Here is a 22396-nt window from a genome sequence, read left to right on the forward strand (position 1 = left end):
CAATCTCAATGATAAAGACTTGTAGGTAGTCAAATTTTGATTGGATTGCCTTCATTAGATGCCCTAAAAATATCATCACTTTCATCATTATACATTAGTAGACTCTAATCTCAAGCTCTTCAAATCATATATTTTATACCCCACAATCCACCTTCACTTGTTGGTTACCATATTTTTGCAATCACGTATTATATGAAATCACAATGAAAATGTTTCCCATGACCAAAAAAAGCTGAAAATCGCACCTTTTTTTAATTTTTGAGGGTCCAAAGTTGTGGGAGGACCTCTTTGGCATCTCTAATTCCTTCAAGTAATATCCCCCCAAGTTGGCACCTCCCTCTACCAAATCTTTCATTCAATCGTGGGATGATAGAATTGGATGAATATCCTTGAAAAATGATTTAGTAATAGGAATTAAAGATTTAATTTTGTGTAGAGAGAGTCATAAATAACATAATGATATAGACGAGATTCGATCTTAAACATGAGTATCATCTATGAAACTTAACAAATATTGTATATATGTGTGTCATCTTCTCTGTTGTTTGTTCCTTTGTGTTTGTCTCATATTACAAATGATCATGCTTAGACTCGACTACAATTTACTATTACACCCACTTTATTTTTTATCCTACTATTTTTATTTTTTATCTCTTTCTAATCGAAAATTATAAAGTAACCTCATCCCAATGGGATAAATAAAAGGGAACGGACCTAAATTAAAGTTAACAAGATAAGGAAACACTTTTGAAGAATCTTCCATATAGTTTAGCTTGAAGGAATATTCCCAGTTCGTACGTTTATTTTCTTGCAAAGTATGAATATGCTGGTGTTTCTGACGTACCAAATTAGTGGGTAACACATCAAAAGTGCCCATTTGTGCTCATCTAGAGTAAATTGGTAAAGCTCAAATCAAGACAGTTTTTTGCATGTTTTCAATTCAACTTTAGCACTTGATTAGTGAACTCTTTTCAGTCAATTTATTGGTTAGTTAAACTATTTTCTTTCCATGATTTGTATTAGTCAAAGCTTAAGACCATGCAATTTTACCTTATGTAAATTAGCTTTCTAATAAGCCTATTAACTTCATGCATCATGCAAGAAATGGGAATAGACAATGATGTGGAATCTTTCATATGAAAGTCTAGTAATTAGATAAGATTGATTAGTTCGTATTAATTTTAACGGTAAAATACTTACGGGTTTTACAATTAATACTTATTCAAAGGAAATTAATGAGAGGTATGAAAATATGTGGATGTGACCCAATATGTTTTTTTTTATTATTATTATTCAATATATAATGATAACAAAAAAAAATATCCACTACAAACACATGTTTAACTTATTGCAATCAAAATCCGATTACAAAATAATATGGGGTAAAGCTTAAAATACCGGAGGGAAAAGATTTTTTAATCATCTAATACATTAGAGCCAAATGCACCACTTTTTCAAAATTATAACATTCCAACAACAATTGGATTACTCAAATTCGATAGCCAAACAATAATTCAAAATTTCATACTGTGAAGACTAATGTCAATTTCGCCTTACATGTTATTTGTAGGCGAATATTTCATTGATTGGATGTATAATTGAAAAATATATACGCATAATGATGATATTCAAGAAATAATTGCTTCTACACATTAACTTCCTGGAACCATTGTCTAACTTAAGAGCAACACTTCCAACAAAATCTTAATTCATGGGTTTATATGTTGGGGTGCAATCCAAATATTCGCTCCCATAATTTTCAAAGGCTATGTAACGGTTGTTTGAAATAATTTCCGCACTTTCTCATGTGATCTCAATTTTCTTTTGAAAACTTATTTGTGCAGTGCATTGAGGGAACAATGCAATGCACCAATGCAGAGACCTTATAGTCACTCAAATGCGCGAACAATTCAAAAAAAAAAAAAAAAACGCCAAAAGATACGAGTATTTTGAAATCTGAAGGCCAAAACTGGACTAAACCATTACGACTAGATTGCAATAAGGAGATGAGCCAGTTGGTCTGACTGGCGCCGAGTCAATCTGGTATTAAGCTAGTCCAAATCCAGCAAAGGCCTTGATGAAACACGCTTGGTGCCTACACCTAGCCCAGTAAGATCAATTTTCACATTTTATCCTAACAGAGAATGTAGCAGAATAAATTCAAGGAACCCACGCCTATATGTTACAAGAGCGAACACTGAATCGCTAGTCTGTTCTTTCATCTCGAGCTTATACATAAACTGTGAATGTAAAATGAAGTTTTCTGCCTATATGTAATCCTCTGTTTCGACTAGACAAGCAACCAAATACATAGGTTAAAAAGAGCAAGAGAACAATAAGGAGGGGTACAATTTACACGAATCACCATCGTGTGAGTACTAAACATTAAGGCTTCTTATGTAACGGCAACATGAGGCAGCTATATGTCAAGCCTATATGGTGAACATTGGAAAAATTAAAAAACTCCAACATACAGCAGTTCCACTTCCACCGCGTCTCCAAACATAAGGTTTGGTTGGGAAATTTCTGCTGTGGTAATTGTTCGCTCCAGGACCATAATACATCGAATTGTACAACACACGGAGAAGACTTAGTCGGCTCCAGTATTATCCACTGCTTTCTTGTATTCGGGCTTAAGCTCATAAGTACCTTGATTCGTTCCTCTTTTGTTGTATACACATAGCTCATTCAAAATTTCTTTCAAAAATTGCTGAAGAGAAAAAAACAAAAAGACAAGAGTCAGATTATAAAATTAGATAATTATCATCCCACACGCCACCTCCTCTCTACAAGATATGGCAACACACACCACTCAACGACTTCCAAATTAACATGAAAAAGACTTGTCAACTTATTTATACCATTTGATCACTTAATTGATTACACCAACCTATGGTACTCAGTATCTTGTAGGTATTTTGTACTCCGAATATGAAAGACGAACCTTTCAAAAAAAAACTTCCAAATTAATCTAGACAACAAGTGCCATATAGAGACTAGCAATTATTTTCGATTCCATTTACAACCAATGGTTAGTTTAAATCTACTCCTAATTAATCCATTTATCTCCATTTGATGTTTTTTTCCGAATACTTAACAATTTCATCAATTAATTTTTTTTTTTAAAAAAATCATAATACAATTACATACAATCCCCTGGGACATCACCCATGGCAATAAGGTAATGAATACTTTGGCCCTATTGAATTAAACCAAAACGGAAGTAAAAAACCCACCACCCAAAAGGCCAAAAGTGACCAAGCTAAATCAATGCAAGCCAAACCTATTCAAATGACCTAGTTGACACCCCTACTGTGAAAGACCTCAGCATAGATACTGCTTTGTGCTTATATATGCGGGTTTGCCAGTGACATAAAATTAATGGGGATGGGGGCCTTTGCATAATTAAACTAGAAAGAAGCTTACAGCAGGTTGATCTGTTTCTTGGACCAATTGCTTTAGTGCCCAGTTAGGCTTCCTTTCAAATAGCTTAAACATGATGTCCTCCAGCTCTCCACGATCCCTTCTGGTTCTCTTCATCTCTACTGGCTTAACTGGTGCTGTCTTTTTCTTCTCCTATAAATTATCAAGAAAAAACATAGTACTGTGATTTTTTCCTAGAATTCAGATGAGGATAACTGAAGTAGCCAATCTTATGAGAATCACACATTCCCACTTTGTGAACTATGCATGTGAGTGATGTGATTCCAAAATGTTGGTTTCCGCAAAAGAATAATGACGTGAGGTAAACAAAGGTACAAAACCAACAGTATAAGCCAGCCAGGGCAGGCGCCAGAGATGCGTACACCAACCAACTCACCAGAGTGAGATAGACACTAGATGGTAGCCTAAATAAAGGGTTTTGCAGCTTTGAATAACCCTCCCTCGGCTCCCAAAAACCACTTAAACAACAAGATGTTACCTTGTTCACACAAAGCAATAAGCTCAAACACTTTTCAACAGGGCCTTTAAATGGTGAGCCCTTTGGACATGCTGACATGTACAAGGTAGAAATAACTATATCTCCCTGTTAGGTGGTGTCGTGGTCATTTTAGTAAACAAATCCATTGCAAAAGGATTGTTAAGAAAAAATGTCATGAAGATAAGTATGAAAGCTTGACCTCTGAAAACCTATGCCTTTAGGCAAATCATTGAGACATATGTATAGTTCTAATAGAAAAGAAAAATACGAAGAATATTAATAGTCAAAATTGTGAGTTGGCAAGCGTGAAAGCAAATTGGTGCAATTTAAGGAAATGGGACAAGTATATAAAATATTGACATTTGACTCATTCGAGGCACTCAGATATTTGAAACAAAATTATATACAACATAATCTTTCGATAAGTTATTATCCAAAACTTGAACTACGGGCAAGGTACTAATTACGCAATGGTTATAATAACCATTAGGGAAAAGGGAGAGGAAGAGCATAGCAAAATAATTCCAGGCCCTGCGTCTCAAAAAGAGCCTCATGGCTGACTTTGGCATGTGTTTTACAAAATCTAGTTACATGCAATAATGTAAATGCAAATTATCTGAGTTAGATGAAGAGAGCGAAAAAAAAAAAAAAAAAAAAAAAAAAAAAAAAAGCTCTAAAAGATATAAAAAGGTATAGACGTGATGGAGAGTCAAAATGGGAAATTTCTTGGACCAACCAAGGATAGTAATGTGGAAATTTCATTAGGATGGAGGGGGTAGTAATCAAAACAATATTTACTACAAGGAAATATAGAGGAAACTTATATAAGAATGTGATACCTTAGTATTGTTTAGAAAGTACAAATGAGTTGTACAGCTTGCATTTAACAATCAAAATTTCAACATGAGCAACAAGATCAATAATCTTAACAATGTAGTAGATACAATTAAAAAAATATAAATGAAATATCAACAACCAATTAAAGAACCAAATATAGAAAGAAATGAGGTTATCATATAGATATGCAGCAAAGCATCATAAACAGAGAGGATAAATGAGACAGAGTAAAATAATGCAGTCGTACCTTAGAAGTAGTACCAAGTCCAAACAACCCAGGCATAGGCCGCATGTGTACACCACGGTCATTATCAATCACCTGTTTAAGATGTCAAGGAACCAAACAAAACTTAGTTTCTCCATAATTACATACAACTTCCAGCAAAAGATTGGGAAAATGATCAAAAAGGAGACAGACATAACACAAGTGCCTTACCTGAATCTGTCTGTTCTTAATCATGGACTTATTTGTCCTTTCACGGCACAATCTTCCATACTCCTCAAAATTTTCATTATGGGGCTTCATGTCAAATTTATGCTCAACTTTGCCTTCCACTGCAACCTTACCTACAGGAGCGAATATTACAATTACACAAGCAACCCACAAATAAAGAGAGGTCTAAGAAAAATAAGCTCCAACCAATATGGAAAGGTCTGAATACAGTCTTAAAAACGGTAGCAAAACAAATTTAGGAAGATATGTAGGTTACAACATGGATAGGTCTGATGGTCTTACAAATGTAAAAGTGGGTTTTTTTTTTTTTTTTTTTTGGACGAGAAAATTGTAATTATAGTCTTATGCATAGTAATAATAGCTACTAGATAATCATGGATCATATTACCAGAGCGAAAACCTAAGCAATGAGGCACTTGACCATTTAGAATAAACAGAAAGGGATTGAGGATATTGGAGAGTGGTAAACCACCTTTTTTTTTTTTTTTTTGAGAGAAGAGTGGTAAACCACCTTAAAATATAGACTAAAGTTGTTTGCCTGTCACTAGAAATCCCTGAATTTACTTGGAACTTAAATTACTTAATAACAGTTACTTGAACTCTTAGCCTTGAGTTTTGAACTAAGATTATTAGCCTTGAACTTAATTAATCTTAACTTATAAGCTCTAAAACAACCCTTATATGAACATATCAGCCTTGAACTAAAATTCAAATTGAACTTATATTAATTTGTTATCTGTCATTTATCTAATTCTATTAGGTAAAATATTAAACTTATCAAATATTATCAATATATCTGCCCCGATTCACTTTATACATGAAAGTTTCATTATAACTACCAGAACAAAAATTAAAAAGGGTATCCGAGGAAAGAATATTACAATGTGTGCAAGCAAATATTGGTGACAAGTACACAATGGTCAAACAAATAGTCAGCTCAATCAATGAGAATCACACTAGTCTAATGCAACCAAAAAAGATGTTCTTTTTCTCTTTTTTCCTTCTATATACTCTTAATTTTCTTCAGGGAGATAGGCAGAAGCGCTAACAAAAACACGAACAAAGATTTAGAGATGAAACAAAGAAAACTCATGAGCATTACATAATGGGTTGCTCCTAGTTGAAGGCTACCTACTTCCTATAACCCAGCATACCACATGTTAGGTTCTTTGTACTGATTCATGAATTCCTAATCCCAAAAGTTGGGGTTATGCAATCGAGTACCAAGTGCTAAAACCCTTAAGGCCGTTTCCATAACCCTATGATTGAGTGGTCCAAAAAAAATAAAGCTCCAACCTATACCTTAAAGATGGAACTGTTATTAGAATAAAACATAAAGCCCCCCTCCCTGGTAAAGTAAACAAGATTACCACTCCCTAGTCATTAAACATGATGCAAAGTCTGAGGTGATGTTGCAATATAGGATTTTAGGAAAGTTCTGATAAAGCTTTCAATCCCTCAGTTTAAGTTACTATCCAATATAACCCTATGGATCAACAGAGGAACAATAGCTAACTCCCATAAATTAATCAAAGCAGAAATTGATACTTACTAAATAGAACAAAAGCAGAAAACACAAAATTAAAGAGAGAATGCAATAGCACAAGTGAACTATTCTATTAAACATTTTAACCTCACCTTGACTCTCCGAGAAAATACTCATGGGAACGAAGTCCTTAAACATATTTAAGGAGTAGCTCCTCGGACCCATGTCGGAGCCATTCATCTCCATTGTGAACTGCTCAACATTGATGCAAATGCAAACAAATTATTATGTCATTCACATAAGAAACCATTACATAAAAGGCATATCCAACAGTCACTGAACTCTAGCAATATTACTCTTCTTAGCTAAACACAACCTCCTACCATGAAGGCATGAACAACCACCACCCTACCACCCTCTATGTTTCCAATAATTCCCAAAACTCTCATTACTATCTCAATTACAGCCGTGCGTATAAAATTCGTAAAGGATGAACCCAGTAAACTTCTCCTCACATATTTCCAGAAAGCTCACTTTGCTCAAATTTATTTTAAATGTCAACATACAACTTTAAACATGAAAAGTTGATTTCTTTAATACTACAAAGATCAGTAAATTGCAAAAATCTCTTATAACATATACAAAATTAGAGATTTTCACAATAACAATCACTCAAAACCAAAAAAAACCATTCAAATCACATTCAACTTCATATACTACGTATAAAACCTAATTAATTTCATCCCAAACTCAATCCAACTTAACTCAATTCAACTGAAAACCCCATCAATCAAAACCCAACCAATTTCCATTCAGAACAACAAAACCTCAATCAAAACCTAAAAATCAACTTCAAACAATAGTAACAACATAAAGCTTAAACCTTTACAATAAATTCAGCTCAATAAAAAGAAAGGGGAGAGAAATTAAACCTCAACGGCAGAAGGATCACCAGGTCGAAGAGGATCGAGCGAGAGGACAACCTTAGCGACGGGTTGAGGGTCGGAAGATGAAGCGCGTGATTGCCACGACTTAGAAATAACAAGTGGGCATTTCATCAACCAAACCGATCTTTCAGCCTTTCCTGTATCAACTACGCCATTGTTAATCTCACTGTTTTCTTCCACCATAACTATGTTTATTCAAGCTTTTCTGTAACAATTACAAAAATGGAGTTTTTGGACTGGTTGAAGAAGTGATTTTTAGTTTTTTGCTCTGGTGATTTTCTCTCTCCTGAGTCCTGAATTTCGGCAGTTTGGGTGAAGAGACTTGAGTCAGTATTTTTGAGAAGAAAGAAAAGAGTTGGACTGGTTTTTTTTGTTGGTCTTTCTTTGGTTTGTATTTGGGGCTTTCTAGCTATGGAGTTTTGATTTGTGCAACAGCTGTCCATTCCGGATCATTTCCGTTGTTGAGTTGGGTTTAGGTCGGGTCAATGTAAATTTGCTGATTTGGTCATGTTTAGGTTGGGTCAAGTAGGGTTAATAAAGTTAATGGACTTGTCTGTACGGGTTGATTCAGGTTGGATAAAATCATGTTTAAGACGATCGGTATATGTCTAGGTTTGTATCGGGTTCGAGTCAGTCATGCTCAAGTCGATTCAATTCGAAATCAAGTTGAATCGGTTTGACTATAAATATGGACTCTATTTGAATTTGGGGCGATTTAGGTCAATACTTCGAGTTAAATTATCTCTAGGTCGAGTTATTTTTAGGTAGGGTGTGGATTTCAATTACTAGGTTAACTTAGGTTTGATTGATAGAAATCAAGTCACAATGTGTGATTTCATTGTGTATTTGGAAACTCCAAACCCATGAGGAAACAAAAAAAAATTCTAGATCCGCTACTTTGGTTATCAACCCCAAAACTCTCTTAGAAATCTTGCAATGTAGCCCCCAGTTCGTATTACAGTTAGACTTATTGTTGCAAATTGAACATATAAAAGGCGGTTAACGTCAAGTAGTATTATAAAGCAAAATTAAATTACCAAAATTTCTAGAATGTTGCTTTAAAATTAATACATGATAACATAAACAAAGAGATAAATGCATGACATGTTGCAAACTGTTAAACTCACGAATATTGTGGAGAAAACGGCTTAATCTTTGTATTGATAATACTCACATATATATACACAATACATAACTTGCCTAAAACTCCTAACAAGATAAACTTAACATAATACAATATTAACAAAATATACCAAACCAAACTCTAATACTCCCCCTCAAGTTGGAGCATGTAAATCACGAATGCCAAACTTGCGTAAGAGAAAACCAAACTGCTGACGTCCAAGAGCCTTGGTGAGAATATCTGCCAACTGATGACCAGTCGGAACATACGAGGTAGAAATATTACCGTTTATCTACTCATCACGAACAAAATGACAGTCTACCTCAATATGCTTCGTACGTTCATGAAACACCGGATTCTTGACTATATGCAAAGCCGACTGATTATCACAAAACAACTGCATATATAGGCTTTGAATGCTTAACACCAAGAAAAAACAACAACATTTTCAACCATTTCAACTCACGAGAAGTGAGGGACATACACCTGTATTCGGCTTCAGAAGAGGATGTGGCTACAGTAGGCTGTTTCTTAGTTTTCCAAGAAACAGGGGAACGACCTAAGAAATTAAAACAAAATGACCTAACAAGGAACGCCGACTCAACGGGCATGCTGCCAATCACTATCACAAAACACCGTCAAGCGTAAATCCGTAGTAGGTCGCAACAAAATACCTTGTCCTGGACTACCCTTAAGATAGCGCAAGACACGAATGGCTGCATCCCAATGAGCGTAAAAGGGGTTATCAAATACGAATTTTTCTGCTTCCAAATAAAGATGGAAGTCTAACCGAACTTGGCAAGTCTTAAGATCGAGCTTTCATGCATAGAGCTAATTACTTTTTATTTATTTAATTTTTTTGTTTTAGAAAAAATGTACACCAGCAATTCTGACTATTTGCAATCTTCTTCTAAGTGTATCACGATCCCAATTATGACACTTTTCTTCCCAAACGGTCCTTAACCTTTTATGACCGATTAAGCCGATTATTAATGTCACGTGTCGCGTTTTAAGAGGTTGGATTTTTCTGTTGGCATTAGGTAGGAACTCTATTTCGACTATCTTCTGTGATTCTTACTTGGATTTTGTTAGGTTTGTTGTTACCTATGTATATTTCAAACTATCAACTTTTTATAATTTTATTATTTACTAGTCATTGGAGCACGCGCGATGCGCGTGCTCCCCCGACGGCAAGATAAGTAATATTCGTGGTTGTGTTCGGGTTTTGTGATATTCGTGGTTGTGTTCGGGTTTTGTGATATTCGTGGTTGTGTTGGGTTTTGCATTAGCAAGGACACATGAATTTACAAGTCATAACAAGAAGTAGTGATAAAGTTTTTACGGAGAAATATTTATAGAAAAACAATTTTAAAAGAACAGGTTTCTAGAATTTGTTAGAATTTAAAGATTTTTTAAAAAATTATATTCTTTTAGATATTATTTCTGAACGCAATATGGTTTCTTATTGAGTAGCTTAATTATTAACAAATATCTCGTCTTAAAATGATTATGATAATAAGGAGCAGTAATAAGGAAATACAATTTTAAAGGTTAAAGTTCTGTAAAATGGATTAAATGCAAAGCATATGAAAGAATTGTATATTTCTTTGTTATCAGTCTAAATAGTTGGTGTGATCTAAATTTCTTCAAAGCTTGTTTTGTAATTTTACATTTTTTCTTCGAGTTGAATGTTGAATTTTAGTACTATTTTTATCCTCGGAATTTGTTTTCCCTAAGTGAATATACGATCTAATTTAGGCAAAAGTTACTGTATTCTTCCCTTGGCCTTTGTCTCCTTGTTTTTTTATTTTTTATTTTGTTATAAAATATCTCCTTGCCCTTCTTTTTCTCAACTCCCCCCTCTCTTTCTTTCTCTCTTTTCCCCCCGTCTCTCTCTCTCCCTCTCGTATGTGATGAGTGTCATTTTGACATTTATTTTCTAGTCATGTTCCTAGATTTTTATGTTAATTCCTTTAAAATTTAATGTCTTCATTAAGGTTTTTGATATTTTATGACTTATTTCTCCTTTGTATGTTTTCATACATTATTGAGGTCATTTTGGAAGATAAAAAGATGAACAAAATAAAGGGATTCCATGTCTTTGAAAAGAAATATGATACATGCAAACTTAAGGAAATATTACGTAAGAATCCAACACGTTCTACCTTAAGGTTGAAATCATTTCTTAAATATGTTATCAATCAGATTAATTTTCTATACAAATTACAATATTGATTTTTTATCATATGAAATTGAATTAATTGACCATCCTTTTCTCCCCCTCCCTCCTTTTCTTTCCTTTCCTATCTTATGATTTTCAAAATTTATAAAGTTATGCTTTATTTGCATTTCCCCCTTTCTCAATCATTCTCATCTCTCTTTCCATCTTTTGTTACATTGCACCACTTATGTTTTCCAAATTTTAAAGCCTTTTTAAAAATATTGTTTTTTTTTTTTTCAATTTCTAAATCTTTGTCATGCCATTCTTGTGAGTATTGTTTTTTAAAATTTCAGCTGGCCTAAAAAAGAGATCTTGAGATTTGCAAGCTTATTATTACAGTAATTTACCTCTTTCTTAAAATATTCAGTTCAGTTCAGCTTCAATAATTTCAGTTCAGCTTAACCAGTCAATCAGAACAGGCCCTAACCATGATTGACTAAAAATTGAAAAGTTTATTATTAATCATTTTTGCATAAGCCAAAATTTATCTTGTTTGTAGAAACAAGGCTTTTGTCCCCCAAAATCTCAATGTACTATATGACCCCCTGCGCCACTCCCCCTCCCTAAACTTTAGGGATCACTTATCTACAAGAGGCAGAAAACACTCAAAGCAGAGTAAAGTGTAAGATTTCGAATCTTAACCATCTCAATTGTCATTTAATGTGAGCCGCAAGGCAAAAATTATACATGAATTTCAAAATCAGTGAACAAATTTCTATATGCTGTTTCTCTAAACGAGAGTTACAACAGATGAATCAGACATTTTTCAGGTTATAATGTTATATGTACGTAGCACTGATAATTGTCAATACACAAAGGGAATAATTGCATAGCGGTTGCTTGGATAGTTGTCAAATTTGCGTTTATACCACCGGTGTGTCTCTGCTGCTGCAAACACAAGATTAGCCATCTGCCACAAACCATTAGATTAGACCATCTCAGCTATTACAAATATAGAAACCAAGTAAAATGTCAATTGCTTTTCTATATGCATTTCATTCAAGGTAGGAGGAATTACCACAAATGCAAACATTAACCACACTGTCAGATCTAAGCCTCTGCTAGCAACCACAAGGCCGACATACATAACCTTCATGATAAATCAACCAAGAGTTACCAAGGAGAACACATGAAACATTGCAAATCTCACTTTAGTGCCTTTTTTTTGGGAGTGGGTTGGAGGGGGTTGATGGAGGAGAAGCATTACAATATCAGCAAGATAATGAGGAGACGAGGCAACTTCGAACCAGTCACCATGAGGGATTCGATATTCGTTATCTTGTTCCTTCACTTCTCGAAGATTTCCCTGATATATTATTAGCAATTTCACATTAGTATAACACTAATCATCTTCAACAAAGCTTGTAAACCAAACACAAGACAACTAATAGTTTAATAAGCAGAATTAAGGGTAAATGGCCAAATGGGTTATTAATAGCATGGAAAATAATCCAATAAATAGACTGTAACACCCCAATAATTCTCCCTTTTTCAAACCACTTACTTTAAATAAAATAGTGGAGAACCATTGACATGTTACCGCCACGTATTAAAACGTTAAGGCTTTATCAAAGTATCGCAGCGGAAAAACAAACTTAAGTATTTAAAATAACACAATTTAGAAAACGAATAAGTCAAAGCTTACAAATTGGAACCATATAAGACCCTTATTTAAAACCAAACCAATATTAAAAATCCAAAACATAAATGAAATTGCAAAGCATAAATAATTTCAAAGAACGAATACACTCAATCACACCATCCCTTGACAATGCGATTGTCAAATCCCGAACTGCACATCATCAAGCTAACCTGTGCAATACTGCTCCCCAATAATACAAGTGTAATAATTGGATCATCACAGGGTCATTGAAAGGCGAAGGCCATGACCAAAAGAAAACACACACAAAAGCACGCAATCAGCAAAGCTGAGTACATACAAGCTACAACATACCAAACCTAGCATGCTCAATTAATTAAAGTAAATAAACATACAACACGAATTCATTAATCAAGACTCCACACTTAGACAATTTAATTGACTCAACATACTTACTAAATTCCAAACACTTGACTCATCATATTCAATTTAATTAATTTAATTTAGTTTGGAGTAAGCAATAGACCAGGTTGTCCAATCCAGGTCCCAAATGACCATTTGAAATAAAAGTTTAGCGCGATGCAAGAATGGGCGCGACTCCATTCTCACAAAGTTAGTCTAGGATCCCATCTAACTTTCATTATAAAATAAAATGTAAATACCAAAAGAGAAGAGGACATGTTGATCAAACAAGCCTCGAAAAGCCACGGGCTACCACCGTGTACCCTAACCCATAATTGTCAATACTCTAGAAGTGCACGCTTTCCAGAGTTTTATTGCTCATCCATGTTTCACTTTACGTGATTACAATTTTAATTAATAGCCAACTCAATCAAGAAGACCATACATAACAATCATACATCAATTCGTTTTTAATCTTATTTAGGACAATGGTGATCACATCACAAATTAACCTTTAATTCCATTAAACTTCCAAATTATCCAAAATTGTTGAACATACTCAACTCACCTAGCCATTTCGGCTTAATCCACCTTTACTCAACATACTAACAAGTTATGATTGAGTAATAAATAAATAATAATAACCTTGTGGAATAATTAATAAATTCATTCCACTTAAATCATTCAATTCCAATCCTTTAATAAATCAAATGTGGTTGACAAACCAATCCAATAAAATTATGCTTGTATCAACATTCCATACAAACATTTTATCCAATATAATTCAACATGTTTGCATCCATGATTCCATACAAACATAATCAATTCACCAAAACATGTTTCATAAACATAAGCACATGAATTAAATCAATGCGTAACCAAACAATTTTCATCCAAATGTTCCCTAATCATGAAACTAAGTTCTTTCCTTTTTGGTACCTAACACGATACTACTTATAACGAAGTAGACATGTACGTACCTCGTACAAACAATCCTTTGAGCCACTTTTAATCACTTAAAATTCTCCTAGGGAATAATCATCACTTCCTAGAAAACAAACAACAATTAATATTACTATCCCAAGTAATTTCCAACAATATAATATGATGAAAAACTTATTAAAATAAAAAAACACATATTTATATGCTTAATTAACTTTAAACATAATTAATTTTATTAATCAAACTCAAGGATAAAATTTTAAAAATAAAAAACTTCGTTAAAAATGAAAAACTGCCCGAAAATCATATTTAGAGGCAGAATTTGGCCACGAGAGGGTGATGCTCACTACCAAAGGTAGTGAGTCTTTCTTAAAACATCGTTTCCACATGGAAAACACTACCTTTTTGTCAAAATCGGATGAGTTCAGAACCTGATCGGGATTAAAACGGGATTAATATTAACGAACCGAAATCTAAACATTAAAATACGAATTTACGTGTTCAAAATAATCTGGAAACTAATTAGTAGTATAATCACCAAAATTTCAAAACATCATTACTATAAAAGCCCTAAATCAATTGTTCATAAAAACCCTAAAATCATGATTTTCAATAATTAAAAACCCTAGGTTATTAAATTTACAAAATCTGAAAATTATAACATTTATAAAATCTGAAATTATAAAGTTGAATCATCAAAATACAATTTGATACCAATTAAATTGATTCAAACAATAAAATCAAAACCCATAAATAATTATAATTACACAAATTAATAAAACAAAAGAGAAAGGAAATAAAACTAACCTTTTGTGTGGGGAAATTTTGGGGATGTATGGGGTATTTATAGGAGAGAGAGTGGTGTAGGGTTAGTTTTAAGATTGGGCCTCATAAAATTAATGGGCCAATTAAGAAAAGAAAGTGGGTTTGGTTTGTTTGCTGGATATAAATTAGTGAAGAAAGGTTCATAAAAAGTTCTTTGTAATAAAATCGTTCATCAAACCCAAAAATAATTTGAAACTTTTGAAATTAAATCCGAAAAAAATACAAATAAATATTATGAATAAAATATAATTTCATTAATAATATATTTAAAAATACGGGGGATTACATAGACTGTCCTCTAATCACTAAAGCCTGAGAGCCAAGATGTCAGAAATCCCTATGCTACAGCCTACATAATTGACCCCATAGAAATTAATCAAATTATCATAAGGCTCCCAGAAGACACATGGAGACCTGTGACGAAACTCACAAACTGTATCTTAAAATTTACGATGGAATGAGCACCGTGACATTGGAAGAGAGAAGCATACATGAATCAACAAATTAACTAAGCTAAGACAATTTTGAATGATTATGATCTAGTATGCAGAGGACTTATGTTGTTACTATTTTTTTTTTCCTACTTATTTAGCTAGGGAAAGACTTGCTAGTTGTCATTAGAACAAATAGCATATATCCAGCAAATTACTGTAATAATAAGCTTGCAAATCTCAAGATCTCTTTTTCAGGCCAGCTGAAAATTTTAAAAAACAATACTCACAAGATCAGAGAATCATCAAATAACCTCTCAAGCTTCTTCAATGGAGAGGAAAGTCCAGGAGTTGCTTCAGTGGAGGGTTGGAGGAAGCTCAGAAGAGAAAGGAGAGAGAGAATTGTACCTAGAGATCACCAATTTAACCACGAATCAGACAATTCATCCCAAAAGAACGATCAATCACTCAAATTCAGCCCAAAAAACGAAAGCCAAAAAACAGAAACAAATCGATCAAATAAACCCCAAAATAATCGAAAACCAATCGAACAAATAAAGACAAAAAATCAAAAACAAATCGATCAAATAAACCCCAAAATAATCGAAAACCAATCGACCAAATAAAGCCCAAAAATCGAAAACAAATCGATCAAATAAACCTCAATAAAAACGAAGCAATTTCGCACAAATACACCCACAAAGATTCAACCCAAAAAATTCGAATACACATTGAACATATCAAAAACAACAGGAACATATATGCAAAAATCCACGACAATCAAACCCAAAAATTTGAAACTAAATCAAGAGAGAGAAACAAGATCGTATTTGCGACGGCTTCCTTCCGGCCAACACATCCATTAGTGTGGTTTTTCCAGCACCAGTTACACTTACTAATGCCGTCAATACCCCAGGTCTAAAAGCACCACTCACGTCGCATAGTAATTGTAGACATTTCATTTCCTAATGGCAAGATAAACAATTATTACGCTAAGCTACATGCTTCATAAAAGAAAAAAGTAAGAAAATATAACTTTACTAAATGAATACAATCTATGAAATACTTGTTAGAAAGATTTACTTACAGATGGTGTATCAACGTAGTAATTGATATGATTGAATGTTAGTGAAAGAGGTTGGAAAGGCAAAACCATTCCTTGTTTAAGTGTAGCAATAGTTGAATTAGTAGTATTGTTTGGATTGCTTAAGGCATCCATCTCAATGCCCTTATTATGTTCCTTATTTCCTAAGGATGTCTTCATGTTCTTTTCGGTCTCATTATCATCTTGAACTATAGTTTTCGAATCATTGAATGCTGAAAACCAAGTAACAAATAAGATTAAGCAGTTAATCATAGAGTTGTCAAAATTAATTATGAACTTCAAACAAAGAGATTAAGTGTGATCAAGTGATCTTACGATTTAAGTATGTTAATGCCACGATATATAAGATGTTGAAGACAACAGCATACCCCAAAAGAGCACCAATACTAATCCAATATACCAATATTCTTCTTTAAAGTAGCCTTTTGATGCAAGGATTAGATTGAATTGAGAAATTCTCAATTCTAAAATGTTTAGAATAAAGGAAACCATGGGAATGAAGATAAACCTTAGTAGCAAGCTAGTAAGCTAGAGTCATTGAATTAGTTATCAATATATCAAGAACACACACACAAGTACTCAATTAGGAAGGAAGCACAGCAGCAACAAGCACGGAAAAGTGATACTCAAGAAGAAGAACACAATAACGATCGCACCACAACAACTAACTCACAAGCACCGCACAACGATCCCACACACTACCACACCACAACGATCCCACACACTACCATAATACCCACAAAATAATTCCTAAGCAAATAATTTATGCTGGGTAAGTGTTAATCAATTGCTTTCATACTCAAATTAAATTCAACTCTGCCAAATGCCATTAACAAAATTTCGGCATAATTAACCCATTATTCCTTAATACATACCCATAATTCCTTAATCAACAAACCATAATTAACCAAAGAATTCTTCAAACAAATAAACAGATAAATCAAGTACCAAAAACTGATTTTGGGTATCTATGTAAATGGCACCAATAGCTTGTGAATAGTACCAATTACTGATTTTGGTACCTGCTCGGAGGAGGCCTTTGTTGTAGGGAAGGGAGCCGCAAATGGGGGCGTTTTGTTGTTTTAATTTTTCACGCACAAATTACCATCACCTAAACCTGCATTACGAAGGAAAAAAACTGATGAAAATCATCAATCTCCCAAATCCTTACTAATTAAAACAACAAAAACGCAGAAAATTTTAAAAAAAAAATTAAAAACAACAATCTAGATCATAGAAAAAGGGGAAGAATTTCTGTAACCACCCAAAGAATTCAACTGCGGAAAAAACCCAGAAATAACAATAATTTAATCAGTCAAATAAAAGGAAAATCTAATTGAAGAGATGAACACAAAAAATAAACAAAATTAAATCATAAATTTTATGGTTTTGTTGCTCAGAAACTGCTCCAATGGAGGAGATAGAGAGTGAGAGCGGGTAGAGGAGAAACGGGAGGAGAGAGAAATATAGTGAGAGGAGAAGAACAACTCTTGCAAGAACAATATACCCCGGCTGTCACTACAACAAAAGCCATGAAGAACAACTGGTCTCTCCAATACAGATGGCAAAATCCAAGTGCCTAAGCAAGGGCAAAGTCGGCAATTCCTTAAAATTAAAGGCAGCTATGTCATAACACCAAAAAATACTATTCATAAGGAATAGTAGCAAATTTTGCACTTTTATAATGGTTATGGATTAATTAAATAAAGTTATTAAATACTAGAGTTGAAAGTACAAGCCCTAGTAAAGCTCAATTGTTGTCTTGCAAATAGATAGTGTGAATTTGCTTCTCTCTTTTTTTTTTTTTTTTTTTTTTTTTTTTTTTTTTTTTTTTTTTTTTGGACAACCTTGTTAGTCTTTTGTGCAATGGAAAGAGAGAGCTTTGTTTTTTTCTAGTTTTTTCTCCTTTTCTTTTCCATGTGTTCAAACTACTCACATGGAAAGGATGAAAAAGAAAAAGCATCCAATATAAAAGAATATGCTATCTAAATCAAGTAAGTGTAAGTCTTTATCAACTAGATGAATCGATAAGGTAGAATTTGACTCAAGTTTTTTAGATAAGGAGAAGACGTCCTATCGAACTAAAACTTCTACTCCCTCTGTCCCAAAAGAACGACCCATTTGGCCAAAATTTTGTCCCAAAAAGAATGACTCATTTGCATTAAAACACCCACCAATTTGCAACAATATTTGTGCAAAATTAACTTCCCCATATAAAAAATTGATTTTCCATGTTATTTTATTACTTTCTCTCTCTATTTTTTTACAAACCCCATGTAAATTTATCTTTCTAATATTAATTTGATTTTTTGTCCCAAATGGGTTGTTCTTTTTGGAACGGAGGGACTAACAAATAAATATAACTTGACTCAAAACAATAAATTGTGAATTTATTAACGACCAAATGAATAATGTTCTTTCTTGAACACGTCACATAATAAACTACTCCCTAATTGATTGAATAATACGAAATCAAATACAAGTAATTAAGTACAAGTACTTAATTAAATTATACAAGTACTAGTGTACTACACTCTATTACTCTATGCCTTAATATTCACATCATTATCCTTAGAATATAAAAAATCTAAAAACCTTTGAAAATATCAGCTTGCGTATACCAAACCATTTCCCAACCCCCCTTACCCCACCATAATCTCTCTCCAATCAACAACCATTGATTATTTCAACACAACACGTGTCAAAATCACACCGGCTCAACATCCCAATCTTCTAGGCCTATCAACCCCTCATATAACACCACACAACAATCCTTCTCTCTCACTTTCTCTCTCTTCCAAACCTTCACTTTCTCTCTCCTCTTCCTTCAATGGCGTCGTCTCCTCTCCTCACTTTCTCTCTCCTCTTCCTCCTCTCTCTCTCCTCCTCCATCGCAACCTCCACCTCCGATGATGACATCATAATCCGGCAAGTCGTCGCCGGAGAATCCTCCACCACCGTCGAAAACAACATCGATGATCTTCTGTTGAACGCCGATCATCATTTCTCGCTCTTCAAATCGAAGTTTGACAAGAGGTATTCGTCTCAGGAAGAACATGATCGGCGATTCTCGATTTTTAGGGCGAATCTTCGTCGTGCGAAGCGTCATCAGGCGATTGATCCTACTGCTGTTCATGGTGTTACGAAGTTTTCCGATCTTACTCCGAAGGAGTTTAGAGAGAAGTATCTTGGATTGAAAGGTGGTAGGAGGAAGTTGAGGCTTCCTGCTGATGCGAATAAGGCTCCTGTTTTGCCTACTGATGGTCTTCCGGAGGATTTTGATTGGCGTGAACATGGTGCTGTTACTGAGGTCAAAAATCAGGTATTAATTCTTGAAATTGATTGTGATTTTTTTCTTGTTTAATCTATTTTCAGCTTTATTTTTCAGTGATTTTTGTGTTTTTTCTCTGGAATTATCTTCTGATTACCTGATTATTTTACTCTTTGATGTTATAAAGTGATATACTCCTAATTTTGTGAGAGAATCAACTATAAGCTGAGAAATTTACAATCAGTTATGAAAGTAGTAGTTCAAGTTGTATTAATTGTTTAATCTTTTTTCAGCTTTATTTTTCTGTGAATTTTGTGATTTCTGTGGAATTACTTTTGATGAGCTGATTATTCTTTTGATGTTGTAAAGCTGTATTTGTTTGCCAAATTAAACCATGGTTTTTGCGAGAATTATTATTAATTTGCGAATATTATATGAGAAATCAACGTAACAGGTCAATTTTTTTTTAAAAAGGGGCGATGATATGATCAATGATTTTTATGATGATATCTAGTAGTTTTAACTTTTAAGTACTATGTATCTGTCAAAAAAAAAAAGGTACTATGTAACTGATTTTTTAGTACTCCGTAGTTTGGAGGAATGATATATGGTTGACTTTCATAAATTTTGATTGTAAATGGAGTATTCATAACTACAATGTGACATAATGTGAATTTTGTGGAAAAAAATCAGGGTTCATGTGGATCATGCTGGTCTTTTAGTGCCACAGGAGCATTAGAAGGTGCTAATTATCTTGCAACTGGTAAACTCGTTAGTCTGAGTGAGCAACAATTGGTGGATTGTGACCATGAGGTCAGTGCTCTTGCTGTTTCTTCAAATTCAGTTTCTATTTGAGTATACTATGATTAATATTTGCTTATGGTAATTATGATGCTAAGTTGCTCGATATCTTATCGTAGTTGTAAATATATGCTTATGATTTATAGATGCATTGTCTTGTTTGTTGATGGTGCTCTAACATTTTTGTTGACAGAGGATAAGCTTATGCGAAGTATAAACTTATTGGTTGTATATGGATGGATGTTAATTTATTTACATCATAGTTGAAAAATATAAGCTTATGATGTTTTAAAGATAGGATTTTGTTTGTTAATGATGCTTTTTAAAGATTATCTCTTAGTTGTAGTTCCAATTTTTTTTTTCTAATATTAGAAGAAAGGTATCAAATTACAGTCCTTATGTAAGAGAGTTGTCAGTTGTATATATTTTTGCAAAGTTGCTATGACTTTATGAGACTGTATGACTTAAAGAAACAAATAAGGCATCTTCTAGGAAGGACACTGTGTGACTCTTTCCCCACATGTTGTCTGTATATTGCTTGGGACTTTTATACGTATCTGAAGTTCTGAACAGTGAAAAAACTTGTTGAAAGTTTAAACCCCACCAGTAAGCTTGTTTGATTCCTGTTGAGCTTGTAACATGTGATGCATATATATTCTGTGATAGGGTACTATGTTTTGCCTGATTTGGACAACTCAGGTTTTCATGCCTATATGTGCACCATTGATTTACACATGGTCTTAATTACTTTATACGAGTATTAGTTTGCATTGAAGTGGCCCTTGGCGGATACTGAATTCATCTGATATGTAATTCTAGAGGAAGGAATTGACAGTAATCAGTAATGCTATTGGGACTTTGTTTTGTACTGCAATCCATCTATAATTAGTCATAATTGCTTCTATGCTTCTCTGTCTTTTGTTTCTTTGTGTGTGTGGGAGAAGGGGGGGAAGGGGGTGGGGGCGCTTAGGACCAAGCCTTATCTGCTTATCTTTATGTATTGAAGTGAAGGTTCTTATGCATTGTCCTCTTTTTGCAGTGTGATCCTGAAGAACGTAACTCATGTGACGCTGGCTGCAATGGTGGTTTGATGAATAATGCATTTGAGTACGTACTGAAGTCTGGTGGTATTCAGCGTGAGGAAGACTATCCTTACACTGGTACTGACCGTGGCACCTGCAAATTCGACAAAAGTAAGGTTGCTGCTACAGTCGCTAACTTCAGTGTTGTTCCCCTTAATGAAGACCAAATAGCTGCCAATTTGGTGAAGAATGGTCCCCTTGCAGGTATAAATCCAAGCCTAAGTGTTTCATTATTATTGCATTGTCTTTTAAATCAACTACGGAGTAATGAAGATAGCATTTGTTAATTGGTTTTTCTTTTGTTTGTTGCAGTGGGAATTCATGCTGGTGCCATGCAAACATATATTGGTGGAGTTTCTTGCCCGTTGATTTGCTTGAGGAGTTTGGACCATGGAGTGCTATTGGTTGGCTACGGGTCTGCTGGGTATGCTCCTATAAGGTTCAAGGAAAAGCCATACTGGATCATTAAGAATTCATGGGGCCCTAACTGGGGAGATCACGGCTACTACAAAATCTGCCGTGGCCACAATGTCTGTGGTGTGGACTCCATGGTCTCGACTGTAGCTGCCGTGAACATTCAATCTACCCAGTAAAGTTGATATGACTATGTTGGCATTGTCCGTATTATTAGTGGACATCCATTGTAAATACACGTTTGCTGCAGTTCCAATCGCAGTGAATTTGTTTAAAGCTCTACATTATATCTATCTTAAACTTTAGTCCTCGAGGAGCATTGAGTGACTTATATTAGGAAGCAAAACTGAAACCATATGTAACTAAGTACGCTTTTAATTTTATGCTGCTTTATCCTAGCATTGTCGCGTTTAACAGATAAAATTACTGTGTATGCTGGTGTATGAGTTTTTGACGCATGCCCTATTATGCTATGAGCCTATGACCTTGAGATACAGGGAATGTCGCATGTTATGATGATGTTTCATACTGTG

General features: G+C 34.1%; 2 protein-coding genes and 1 long non-coding RNA gene across 3 annotated transcripts; 1 reads left to right on the forward strand and 2 right to left on the reverse strand.

Annotated features, from left to right (window-relative positions):
- Positions 1 to 2180: 2180 nt before the first annotated feature.
- On the reverse strand, positions 2181 to 8033 carry LOC145613520 (uncharacterized). Its single transcript, XM_081668636.1, has 6 exons — positions 7632 to 8033; positions 6852 to 6951; positions 5196 to 5326; positions 5007 to 5078; positions 3427 to 3576; positions 2181 to 2710 (listed from the first exon to the last, which is right to left on the reverse strand). Exons 1-6 carry the CDS (start codon positions 7827 to 7829, stop codon positions 2591 to 2593), a joined length of 771 nt encoding a protein of 256 aa, XP_081524762.1. The 5' UTR covers positions 7830 to 8033; the 3' UTR covers positions 2181 to 2590.
- A 3585-nt stretch (positions 8034 to 11618) lies between these two features.
- On the reverse strand, positions 11619 to 15889 carry LOC145614889 (uncharacterized). The gene is made up of 6 exons (XR_014107180.1): positions 15852 to 15889; positions 15481 to 15598; positions 13973 to 14040; positions 12198 to 12296; positions 12009 to 12080; positions 11619 to 11900 (listed from the first exon to the last, which is right to left on the reverse strand). It is a non-coding gene; the product is annotated as an uncharacterized LOC145614889 (long non-coding RNA).
- Positions 15890 to 19067: 3178 nt separating this feature from the next.
- On the forward strand, positions 19068 to 22264 carry LOC145613246 (cysteine protease RD19A-like). The gene is made up of 4 exons (XM_081668319.1): positions 19068 to 19617; positions 20260 to 20379; positions 21407 to 21653; positions 21762 to 22264. Exons 1-4 carry the CDS (start codon positions 19126 to 19128, stop codon positions 22040 to 22042), a joined length of 1140 nt encoding a protein of 379 aa, XP_081524445.1. The 5' UTR covers positions 19068 to 19125; the 3' UTR covers positions 22043 to 22264.
- Positions 22265 to 22396: the final 132 nt, after the last annotated feature.

Source organism: Chenopodium album, chromosome 25 (genome assembly GCF_948465745.1).
Source record: "Chenopodium album chromosome 25, dcCheAlbu1.1, whole genome shotgun sequence".
Lineage (NCBI taxonomy): Eukaryota > Viridiplantae > Streptophyta > Magnoliopsida > Caryophyllales > Amaranthaceae > Chenopodium > Chenopodium album.

What these genes read in the sequence shown, in the direction of transcription:
- LOC145613246 (XM_081668319.1), top strand. Translation starts at nt 19,126, where the DNA reads ATGGCGTCGTCTCCTCTCCTCACTTTCTCTCTCCTCTTCCTCCTCTCT. An exon ending in TGGTGGATTGTGACCATGAG is followed by an intron (nt 20,380 to 21,406) that starts GTCAGTGCTCTT and finishes CTCTTTTTGCAG; the next exon opens with TGTGATCCTGAAGAACGTAA. An exon ending in GAAGAATGGTCCCCTTGCAG is followed by an intron (nt 21,654 to 21,761) that starts GTATAAATCCAA and finishes TGTTTGTTGCAG; the next exon opens with TGGGAATTCATGCTGGTGCC.
- LOC145613520 (XM_081668636.1), bottom strand. Translation starts at nt 7,829, where the DNA reads ATGGTGGAAGAAAACAGTGAGATTAACAATGGCGTAGTTGATACAGGA. An exon ending in GTGATCCTTCTGCCGTTGAG is followed by an intron (nt 6,952 to 7,631) that starts GTTTAATTTCTC and finishes AATGTTGAGCAG; the next exon opens with TTCACAATGGAGATGAATGG. An exon ending in TTAAGAACAGACAGATTCAG is followed by an intron (nt 5,079 to 5,195) that starts GTAAGGCACTTG and finishes CATCTTAAACAG; the next exon opens with GTGATTGATAATGACCGTGG.